The sequence below is a fragment of the Uloborus diversus genome, chromosome 3, assembly GCF_026930045.1.
Source record: "Uloborus diversus isolate 005 chromosome 3, Udiv.v.3.1, whole genome shotgun sequence".
Classification (NCBI taxonomy): domain Eukaryota; kingdom Metazoa; phylum Arthropoda; class Arachnida; order Araneae; family Uloboridae; genus Uloborus; species Uloborus diversus.
In genome coordinates, this window is record NC_072733.1 from 118,806,203 (window position 1) to 118,819,166 (window position 12,964).

Consider the following 12,964-nt stretch of genomic DNA (forward strand, 5'->3'; position numbering starts at 1 on the left):
CAATTGAGGCAGTGAGAAGCAAAGGGATGCAGGTGCCAAAATTAAATTAGAGATAACTGGGACAAAAGGTAGGTGAACCTCTCCTCTGTTTTGGGGCAAAAGATAGTAGCAGGGGGGTGGAGAAATAACACCTGTTGGCTCGAGCCTGAAGGGGGCCCGATTTTTTTTAAAATGAGGGGGAAAATATGTGTAGAGCCGTAGGTGTAAACAATTTGGAGGGGGCTTGTAAAAGGTTAATGAAAGCCTACCTATGACGGCAACTTCAAACATTTTTTACTGAAAACTTGAAAATGTCCATTTACATCCCTTTGCATCTCAGTTTCAACAGTCTAAAATTTGCACAATATTTCAGATCAAAACAATGAAATTTACACTAAAATTTAGGGTTGAAATTTGAAATATAGCCAATATTTAAAATTAATGATAAAAAAGTTAAATGTTTAAAAAATGGAATAAATTTGTGTATTGAAGTTAAATTCCAAACACTGTTTTAATAAGTCTATCATAATTATTTCATGCTAGAATTTATACTGATTGTCTGACAGATTTCACTACAAAGCTTTCTTTCTGGTGGTTTTTAAAATGTAAGACATTCTCTTACAATTTCATTTCATACATAAAGCAGTTACTTTCAGTTAAGTATTTTTGATTGGAAAAGGGGATAAAATTAATATGTGAGGAAATAAAATAAGTACAAGTTCTAGAACACTGAATAATAAAAAATAAATACACATAACGTTATAGGTTTAATTTCTTTCGACCTAGGCTAATTTGTTTTCTTTAAAAATACTTCAGAAAATGACAGAAGTAAAATTAAATGATCATTATGAGCTGTAAATAATTGAAAATAAATTAAGAATGCTGCAACAGAGAACTAATTGTAAAATTATTGTAACGAAAGCTTTTCTAAAGTTGGAAAAAAATTCAGAACTTTTCCATGAATTCAACTTCAGAAAATTTGTATATGAAACATTGAATAACAATTTGTAAATCTGCACTGTGATATTTTGTGATGTATTAAAAACTTGTAAACGGTATGAAAATGAGGTACATTTTTAAATGTCTGGCTAGTGCCACCACTCACAAAAACCAATTGCACACAATGTTTTAATAACTGTAATTAATTTTTGACAGTTATGTTGTTAAATGTTGAATATAGAATAGAAAATCATAAATATTTACATATAATCAGATATGAAACAAAAATCCAAAATTATTCAATGAATGCTAATAGCAATGTTTAGAAATCCTTAGAAAAAGTAACTAGTCAGTAAACAAAATGACTGGTCGACTAAACACCAAATGTAGTTAAACTTGAAATGTGTTCCTACATCAGATTGTAGCTAACAAATTTAAAGGGTGAACTTAAAAAGGGCTCATGAAAAACACATTTAATACATTCCAGAAATTCAAAAATTCATTTTTAATATTTTGAAGCAAAAAATTACAAAACAAAACAGAACTTTACACTTGTTTTCGTGCGGTCTTTTTTGTACAATTTAGCAGTAGTTTTTGTTGCAAAAACTTTTTACAGCTACTCATGAAGTTGCAGACAATTATTTTATTAGAATTGTTTTCATGCAATCAATATTCACTACACAAAAACATGTTTGAGTGTACTGAATTGAATGTTTACTAGTGGTTTTAAAAAACAAATGATTCCAAAGAAAATACCATTGAGTTTCTGGAACCAAATTAGCAACTTTGGACCCCCATTGCATCTGAACTTGGGCCTATGCAAACAAATCACTCTATCTGGGCGCATAACTAAGGCGAATTCCCTAAAATCCAGAATTTGTCCAGATCCATGACCCTCAAAGAAGTGGCGTTTGGTACAAAGATAGTTTTTCTGTGAAAAACAAACATTGATAATGTTAAACAATAAGTTATCACCTCAAAGTCAGAAATACATGCAATACACTGACAAACAAGTTATTACACACATCAAGTGCAGTTTTGTCCTTGTTATTAACTCATCAGTCTGGAATAGTGAATATCCAAGCTGGAGACATATGTCATCTCATTGAATCTGAGAGGGCCAAAAAACTGTTTACTACTAGTTTGCTGGACTTCTCAGGATTGATGGATATGCTAATTTTGCTTTAGCAGAAATTAATGGAGGAAAAAATGGAAAGTTATTACATAATCCAAAAGGTTTAACAAAAATTGAAAATTTATAATTAAACCCCACTTATATAAACCAGATAACTCCCACATCAACACCGGATAACCACCCCAACAGTACCGTATGACCAGCCGGATATCCTGCAAAAATCTGCCGGATATCCTATCCCGAGAGGATCGGCCGGATTGGATATCGCCGGGTATCGGAGAGTAGAAAAATGAGCCGGATAGCTATTGGGTATCCGATGCATCCCTAACTGCAACCATTTTACTTAAATTTTGATATTTCGTAAAATCTTCAAAATGCAGTTATGATTGGCTTAATTAAAAATTCATCTGAGAAAAATTTACCTAAATTTATTGCAAATAAAATTATTGCAAATTTAAAAATAAAACATTAAAGCTGTAAATAATATGAAATTTCTGAATTACGGATGATCATCAAATACTATTGTTAGAGCAAGCCTAACCCGACAGCATCGCAATGCTATGATTAAGTAAGCTTCACAATGCTGCCAGGATAGGTTTGCTCCGACTTTAGTCTCACGGACTTCAGCTCTAATCCATGGTGGTCGGACCAGGGACCAAGACCCCTAATTAGGGGGACCCAAGACCCCCTAGACATAGGGGGGCCCTAGGTCGTCAGGGGTCCTCTGAAGTCAATCCTTACAATTTTAACAATTAGCCAAAATAGTTAAGGGCTTTTGGGTGTCCTAGGCAACAGCCTAGTTTGCCACTTCGGTAATCAGGGCTTAGGTTCGACACAGTTTTCACTGGCGTTGGACCAGCGGACAACCAGTGATTTCTAATGCTGCTCATGGGGGAAAATATTATTAGCATATGTGCCAACTTTTGGAAATGGATATCAGTAAAACTTTTATGTGAACATCTTCCATCTAATTAAAAGTTTTCTTAAATTAAATTAAGAGGAGGTAATCTAGAACTGAGGTTTTTAACCTTTCTGAATCCATGTACTGCTCTTGCGTATCATTAACTATGGGTAGCTCCAACAACAACTTTTCCTTTATTGATATTTATTAAACGTCTCAATTTAAAATTTTACATGCTATGAGCATGAACAAGTCACACATATGATTTTTGAGCAAAGGCTTTAACTTTGTTCAAGAGGTAGTGGAATTAATGTCTAAAAAATACTATAAAATCACAGCAGAAAATAAGGTGATAAATGAAATAACACAGGACAGGCAGATATCGGTTCAACAAATGCAAACACTTGTCTTACTCTCAAAAACAAAAGAAGTACATAAAATGAATGAAATGCAGTTCACTTTGTTGACTCTGACTGACTGATTACCAACGCAAATTGATTTTAATGTAAGGTAAACCTGCTGTGCTTAGTGAAAATTGATGCGTCACAACACCAAATATGGTATTTCAGTGAACATAGACAATAGCTTGCATTTGTTATTTAAACTTACTTTGAACCATAAGAATAAAATTAAAGACGAATAAATCCAGAAAGAATTTAATACCAGTAGAATAAACGGTACCAGCAAACGTTATAACGTAGAAGGATGTTATCTGTACTACAAACATAAACAAACATTGTCTCGTTTAAAAAATAAAAACATTAAAATTAGGGGAAAAGGTTTACTTAATCTCAAAGTGAATAGCTTTTTTAAGTGAAAAATGTGTAATTAATTTGTTTCACGAGAGAAATAGTAACAACACAACGTGGAACAGGGTGGTTCAATCAGTGATTATAAACAAAATTTTATAATATACGCATTGCATATGATGCTTTAACATACTATGAAATGTCATGACAAACTTCATAACTAAGTTGAAATATGCAGAATTTTTTTTAAAAAAGAGGCAGAATTAAAACCAACACTACACCTTAACGAATGCAAATAAACATTTGTATTGTTCTGAAAAACCGAAAAAAAAAACCCCCATAAATTTCGTGAAATACGGATTTTTTCGTGACTTTTTCTCATCTAATATCGAAATAGTTTCATTAATTCAAATAGTGAATAACAGTAACAACACATGCAATGTGGCTCAATGATACACTACGCGAACGTAAACAAAACTTTATCTATTTCTCCAATAAAATCTGTACCTAAAATGAACATAACACTGAATGCATTTGATACTTCAACTAACCTGGTATTGAAATAAGTGCTTTTTAAACCGCATAAGTGGATTAAACCTTTTCAAATTCCACACATGCATAACCTCACTTTCCTCTTCGTAGAGATAACATTTAAAACAGAATGTTCGCAGCCCGGAAGTGACATTTTCAGTTATATGTCAAACGTCACTGGATGACTTCGCCAGCAGATAGCCAATCAGGGAAAAGCAGTTCGCGAAAGCTCTAGGATGTGGATTTATGCATCAGGCATGAAGAAGTCTTTCTACTCCGTGGTCATGAGTAAAATTATGACGTAATTATGATTCATTTCGCCGCTTGAGCGGAGTTGTTTGCTTCTAATATTGAACTGACCCAGCTGCTAACTTTTCAGACCCAATAAAAGTGAGGAAGCCTTGCAGATGCCTGACCCAGCTGTATTGCTTTGTATATAAATCTGGCAAGACCACTACACTTGTCAAAGTGCGTTCAGTTTTTCCAGTAATCGAAGATGGCAAGTTCATTTCGTAAAAGTTTTATGTTATCTAGTGAAAATTTGGACGATTTGTGTAATCATTTCAACACAGTGAGTGCATTTTTAGTTTTCGAAGTACTTTTCCATGATTTGCATTTTGGAACTGCTTTAATTTCTTGTGATGAATTGCTTTTGCGTAAAATAGTGTAGGCTGTGATTGCATGTGTCATTACAAGCTAAATCTGAATTTTCTTTCCGTTGAAAAAAAAAATTATGATGGTGATCAGCAAATGATCTGCCGATTTACAACCAAATGAAAAGTTAAATTTCTTGTGTGAAGCTGTCAGACATACTTTACCTTTACTGTTATTATTATTGTTTACTTGATCTTAACGGTTTTAATTGCAGTGCGTAGAAATTGTTTTCATGAAAGATGTTCTTGTGAATTTATAGAATAGGTTGATGAAAATCAAGTCTGAGGTACTTGTTACTCTGAAACTAAATGAATAGCTGTAAAGTAGGGTCAAAAAGTATGGAAATATGTTTGTTCTAATCTCCAATGGAATGTAGCATTTTGATTCCTTTGTTGCCATGAACGAAAAAGTAAACATTGTTTTTTTCCCCTTTGTTCAATTTGAACTTGGGGCATCTATATTTTAAATTAAAATGTTGTGTCTTATCAAGATAAAAACTTATTCTCATAAATCTATTTTACCTCTGATCTTACCTAGTTAGGCGCAGACGTATTTGACACCCAGTGGCACATTTACAAGTTAAGGGGCCCTTTTAGAGCTCCATATGTCTATACTAAGCTATGTATAACATTTATTATGTATATTTTTATAACTTTTACAGGGCCTCAAAGATTATGGAGGCCTTTCACAGTCGCCACATTTGCAGTTTTTTCAATTTGCCAAAAAATTCACATTGAGGTCATTCTACTGTCACGTGTGGCACACTCACCAACATTTTATTATATCTTTTTAGAATGGAATTCTGTTACAACCAATATCACTAGAACAAACTATCCGTTTCAATGAAATAAATTTTCAGTTCAGATATTTTTCCTATGACATTATAACATAGAAAATTTTAATTCCATAACAATGAAATTCCCAAAAGAACAAGCAAAAATTGAGATTCATTGAAATTTGTTGTTGCAAGATTTTACTCTATTGTAATTAAACAGGAAAAAGCATTTTTATGAAATATTACATTTGACAAAGATACTTTTAACATAGTTATATTTATAATTTTTAATTTTGTTTTTTAAAATTTAATTTATTTGCCTGTGTCAATCATGTGCCGGACCGAAAGTCAACCCCTTGTAATTTACTGTATGAATTAGTTAATATTTTTGCTCTATCATGCTTGGAGGAGGGGGGGGGGGGTTAGTATTATGGTGATTCAGGAAAGAAAAGCTTTGATGTGATCAACAATTTTAAGCATCAAATTTAGCACCTTGATTTGGAAATCTAAGGGTCAAATCAAACTTTTGGTCCCAAAAAGTCTCTAACTGCCGCTTATTTCTAGCACTGCAGTATGTAAAAATAGTACTTATGTTAATTAGTAATAAATCGACTTCATAATTTTAATACGTACATAACTTCCTGGTAGAAACAGTGCAACATGCATTGCATATTCTTGAAACTCTGTAGGCTATTTCTTAGTTGGGGGGGGGGGGGGGAGAAAAAAATCTCTGAATCTTAAGTTGTAGCTAATGAAGATTTGTACCCAATTTTTTGAGATATAATCCACAGGTAGCATGTACTTGTATCAGCATATTTTGCATTTCTTAGTACTTATTTAAGTTTCATGATCAATCAAATATTGGTAGATTGTACAGACTTTTTTTTTTTTAATGCTGAAACAAAGTCTGCTTCTGGGCTTACCATTATGAGTGTTTTTTTTCTTTCTGGATACTGTCATATTTAAATGCAAGGGCACCCATATGGGGGGGGGGGGGCTTACAAATTAGAAATTCCTTGCTTTTAGTACTTTTTTCTTTGCAAAAATGTAAAAACATTTCTTCTCCAGCCATTAATGAATAAGTTATTAAAAATGACAAATTTTAATGACTCTAATCTGTCCTGAAATCTGTTTCCATGGGGAAAATATCCTGCTAAACCATGGGAAAAATATATGAGCCTCCCCCCCTTATAATTTTGCATATCGGCGCCCATGTTTAAATGAGTTTAATAGTAAAGTTAATGTAATGTCTCATAAGATTTAAGGAAAAATGATAAAGTTGTGAAAAATTAGTAAGTAAAAATTAAAACTAGTTTTGTACTATATAGTGCTATTCTGTAACTTTCATTAATTGTATATAAAATATGTATTTTCCATTTGTCAAATATTTGAATTTGTTTACTATTTGGTTGATAAATATTAAAGTGTTCGGCAAAACGAATATTTAGTTCGTCTGCCAAATATGCAGCATGCTGAATAGGGTCAGGTGGGGTGGAATAGGTAGTTTATTAATCTTTTGCGTTATGAACAAGATTTTTTTTTAAAAATAAAAACACTCAGGTTATTTACAATAGTTTGACTTTATTTTGGTTCAAGAAAAAACTGAATTGAAACAGTCAGTTTCGTGGCAGCTTTTTTGTAAGTTATCTTGTAAAAATCAAAACTAACTGATATCGTTAAAACTTTGTTTTCAGGATTTTGTTTGTATTTAGATAGCATTCTATTGCTATAATTTTCATTAAAAGAAGTCTCCTTTGTCAACTGAAAAAATCCGAAAAGAAAAATCCCATACATTTTAAGAAATATGTTAAAACATTTTAGGTGGGGTGCAATGGATATAATATTAGATTTATTGACATAGGCTGTGAAATTAACATTTTTTCTTATTAAAATGTTATTCTCTGAAGTAAGTTGTTCATTTTATCAAAAATTTTATATTCTGAAATCCGTATGTTATGGAGTTGCTTATGTTTGCACTAAATCTGGTTGGATGGAAAACACAATATTTGAAGAATGGTTCAAACTTTTCGCAAGGCATCTGAAAAGACATGCAAGCCAGCTGACCTGTAAAACTGTAAAGCATGCTATCGATAATGAAATTATCATTTGGCTACTACCATGCAACTACTAGACAAAATCAGAACTGACTAAATAAATTGAAAACCAGTCTGATCAAACTCCCATTTTACTAAGCTTATGTTGAAGTACAATATCTACAGGAGATTGGGTGCTAGTTGAATACAGTGTTAAGATATTCAAAAAGTATTTTATTGCCCAAGTTCTGGAATGTTTATATACAGTGGTTGTGTTGTAAAAATTCTTAAGAAGCAGGGTTGGGTTTTTTGCCCAGCAAAAAGGTATTTTTGCCGGGACAGTGGAAAAAACCATGGCAAAAATGGAAAAAACCGGCAAAAATGGAAAAAACGGCAAAAACCTAATTGCAAATAAAGTAGCATTATATTGTTAATCAAGAAATAGTGACAATATAATATAAATAATGCACTTTAATATTTTAATTATGTCTCTCCATGTTACTTCTAATTTATAAGGTGAAAAATAAATAAAAAAGAAATGTTGGGATTGCAAAACTTAAGATTTTAAATGTTTGCTAAAACAATTTTTTCAGAATGAGCCAATTCCTTCAATGCTAAAACAAAGAATGGTTTACTTAACCCTTTCAGACGGAATTTTAAAATACTTATCCAAAAGTGTTTTTATTTGGTAGACAGTCTACTATGGTAAAGAGTATCTTATAGACAAAATTTCAAGTTTATAGGTGAGGAATTAAAAGAGTTATGACACGTCCAATAATTTGGACATATGTTATAGAAATACATATTTCAGATAATAAAACGATGAGAGACATCAAACAAACATGTTTTTAAAATATTCTCTAAACAATAATAAGACATAATGTAAGCATTTAAAATGATTAATATAAGATTATATATATTTTTTTAAGTCATAAAAAAACACTCGCTTTTGCGACGAGAATCCGTGGTTGGAAAAATAAGCAAATCCCATTCTCTTAACCCCTATTTCTTTATGTTGTCAATCCAAAATGAAACATTCTTGTACAGATAATAATAATCAGACTGTGAAGAGTCAACTACGAAAAAATCAAGTAACTTATTCAATTAATAAATGATTAGCAGCTGTTTAAAGTTCATGTCCGGTATACCGGACGCCATGTCTGAAAGGGTTAAGCTTAGTAAATTAATAAAAAGATTGCATTCTAATTATATATATATATATATATATATATATATATATATATATATATATATATATATATACATTTAATTAATCACTTTTTTCTTTATCCCACTAAGATTTTTAAGCTGTTTAACTATTAACAGAATATTTATTTGAATATAGAAAAATATTAACTTTCCCTCACTAAAGAAATAATGCATTTACATGCAGTACCTAAAGATTTCTGCACACTAGTCACAACTCTTCAAATGTGTCCTGCAAGTTCTGCTGCAATAGAGAGATATTTCTCAAATTTTTCTTTTATACAATCAAAAATACGAAACCCTTTGTCAGTTGCTTCTCTCGCGAAACTAGTTTATTGCTATGCCATACTTAAACAGCAAATAGGTTTTGATGAAGATGGTATAGACTATGATATGAAGATTTAAGTGATATTTCAATCTAAAGAAATGTGTAGTTTGCTTTTTAATTACTTTTATTTTATAGTTTTATCTTGATTAAGTATACTTTATATAGATATTTAGTATTCTGTAAAAAATGCTATAATAAACAAGCTAATTACATTTTCATTGTAAGTTAATTATTTGTCTTAGATGCTACAAACTGAAATTTTATGTTAATGTTTAAAAATTTAGAAGTGAAAATGCTCCATAACTTTAAAAGTAAGTTTAAACTATAAAAATAATTAAATTAAAATTTTATCAAAATCTTTACATGCTTTTACTTTTATATAAAAGGAAAAAAAAACTGTCCGTAAGTTGTTAACACAACATCTATTTTTGCCACTTTGGCAAAAACCTATTTTTGTCGGGCGGTAAAAACCGTGGTTTTTTCCGCCCCCGGCAAAAACTTGCCAACCCTGTTAAGAAGTCTTTGATGAGAAATTTTTCCACCTTCCCCAAAAAAGTGAAAATGGAGATTGAAGAAGTACAGATCATCAAAACCTAAGTCAGCCAATCCTTAATAATCGTGGACATTATACCTAGAATTGTAGTGAAATTACAGACTAATAGATTTTTACCCTTATATTAATATATTTTTGTGAAAAAATAATAAAGAAATTCATGTTTTCACTCTGAAATTTAATTTAAAACAACACTACCCATTTCACCCCACCCCATGGGGTAGAATGGGCATAAAAACACACTTTGAAACAATAGCTTTTTCACTAAATAATAAAATTATTCCAGTAATAATAACTATGGATATGTGAAGTGTATTGTTGAAATGTAAAAACTCAGTTAAGATTTTTTTATTGTTGCATATCAAATTTGAATAGTTTAATAATCATTTCGAAAATGCCTGTTTTTATACCCATCCCCCCCCCACCTGACCCTAACAACCAAATGTTTGGTGCATCTCTAACAAAAACATAGAATTTGGTAGATTTTTTAATTATAACATTATTATTTTGTGATTGATTGTTTAATTTGTAATACGAGTACTCAAGGACAAATACTCCTCTAAAATGCATCAAGCTTGAGTCTGTTTTATGTTGATACCTTACAATAGTATAGAAATCTGTTTTAAAAGCAGATCATATATCACCAGCATTCTTCTTTCAGTGCTTTTCAAAGTTTTCTTCGGTATCAATTTTTGGTTTTTGCAGTTTTGTTATCATGGCACAAATTGTATGCTTATTCTACTAGCAGCTTAAGTTCAGTGTTGTAATTCATAGTAGATTATTCCATACATTGCTGTCATAAGATAGTTTCCAGGGGCAAATCCAGGATTTTTTTTTCACACTACAAATTTTTTTGAAAGTACTGTGTATCAATAATCTATTTTTGTGAAAGTTGTTTTATTAGCATTGTATTTGGGATCTTTCAAAGGCACATTCTACTTTTTGTTAAGAAAATTAGAGCAATATAAATGGTAGTTAGAAACATTGGCGTCGTCAGCTGAAATTTATTGGGGGGGACCATTCTGACACTTTCATTTTCAAGTTGTATCAAGAAAAATGCGTGTGTGTATATATATATATATATATATATATATATATATATATATATATATATATATATATATATATATATATATATATAGTATATGAGATAAAAACTTGACATCAAATAGAAATGGGTTTACATTTCAGACAAAATTTTTATACAGGTACATCTTGATTCACATATTTACACAATAAGAAAAAAAAATAAATTCCACCAAATACATTTTTTCTAGACTGCACATGGGCTATCGGCATCCGTGCTATTTTTTTGTGATCAATTTCATCCAAGATATTTTTGTGAACGTAACATAAAGCAACATGATTTAACCGCTTTTGTGTCATAGTCGACCTTAAATACATTTTGAGCTTTCTCAGCGCACTAAAGCTTCTTTCAGCTTCACACGACGAAGCGGGGCACACCAAAAGCAGCTGCACCAAATTTTCAACATTTTGAAACAGACACCTAACTTCTTTAACGGCTGACGACAAAGCTTTCTTTGCTTCATCTAAGCAGTTAACTTTAAAGTTTTTATGGAATAGTTGAAGCTCAGTTTTTAAAGTAGCCATTTCATTAAAATTTTTAAAAGAAGGAACATTAAAAAAAAAAAAAGTTGAACGCATTAGCTTCGATAGAACTCATAATGTTAAAATAATTCTTGTAAAATCATACCTGATTAGCAGGCATTCAGGGGCTACATGATAGGAGGTCACTTTAACCTCCCATAAACTTTTCTTTCCCAGAAAATTTTGTCTGACGAGTCCAAATTTCGAGTAGTTTTTTGTGAAATATTGCATTAAAAAGATACTCTCATTAGATGTACAGTGGCTCCCAAAAGTGTTCGTACACCTTGAAATTTTGCAGTAAAACTAAATTAACGCAAAACTAAATTCGAATATAAAGTCCAATTTTTTTTTTTTTTTTTTTTGCATCACAACTGATTTTATTTTTGAAATTTGTCAAAAAACGAAGAGATAGAGAAACACTACTCCACAAAAGTCACCGTACGCTGAAATATTTTGGAATAAATTCATGATTAAAATTGAAACAGGTCATTTTTTTAAAATTATTTTTGCATTGTGTTGACACTGTAAAGTCATTTGGCTTGAATTTGTTGTGCATTTATTCCCTAATATTCTGCTTATTATTTTTATATGACTGGTATTCGTTAAAAAGCAACAAAGAGCATTCGAAATTTGATTTTTTCCCCCCCACAAATCCTCTAAATTGGTTTGAAATCTCTCTGAATTAGTTAATGTGTACCATTCTATAGTAAAGTGCTTAATAAAATACTTTTGAGAAAGGAATCAGATCAAAAGCAAGGTTAGAAAAAGTCAACTGGCAAAGCTAACAAAGCGTGATCGGAGATTTACTGTGAAAAAAATTATGAAAAATACACATTTGAGTGCTGTAAAAGTTTCTGCAGAATTTAATGAAAATTTCGCGCTTAATTTTCTCCTAAAATTGTTCACCAAGTTCTCTGATTAGCTGGATCAAATGGGACCTTTTCCCGCAGAAATTTACTCGTTCTTGCGAAAAACAGAAAGCTTACGCTTTCCGCTGCAAAATCAATGGTAAATAAGCTCAAAATGTTTTGGAATAACGTCTTACTTACAGATGAAAATGAATTCTACATTTTAAGTTAAAGTGTTGTAATTGTAAATAGAAGAAAAAATGAGGAATTTAATCTTAAAACTTAGTTGGATCAGTTAATCAGTACGGTGAAGGTGTTCTTGTGTGAGGGTGCATATCAGCATTAGGACTTGTTAGTTTGGAATTTTTTGATGAAATAGTGAATCATGCTGTTCATTTGAATATTTTGAAAAACAATTTTTAACTATTAGCCCAAAATTTGGCTATCGGGAACAACTTTGTATTTTATCAAGATAAAGATGAGAAGCACACGGTTTTCAACGTTTGCGTCTGGTGCCTCAAAAATTGTCCTTAATCTTAGAAATATCTCCTCAATCCCTAGATTTAAACTTAATGTAGCATATTTAGAGATATCTGGTGGCTAGATTACGAAAATACGACATTGAAACGAAAAACGAACTAGAAACAGTAAAACTCGAAGTGCGGTTGAACACTTACTCAGAAATTGCACAAAAAAAGAAAGGAAGAACAATGAAATCTATTCCC

General features: G+C 31.3%; 1 protein-coding gene across 1 annotated transcript in view; it reads left to right on the forward strand.

Moving 5' to 3' along the window:
• Positions 1–4,711: 4,711 nt before the first annotated feature.
• Positions 4,712–12,964, forward strand: part of LOC129218165 (plastin-1-like) — a 274,415-nt gene continuing 266,162 nt past the window's right edge. Inside the window, exon 1 of the mRNA XM_054852379.1 lies at positions 4,712–4,805. Within this exon, the coding sequence (XP_054708354.1) occupies positions 4,731–4,805 (75 nt within the window). The 5' untranslated portion in view covers positions 4,712–4,730. The remainder of the gene's footprint in view (positions 4,806–12,964) is intronic.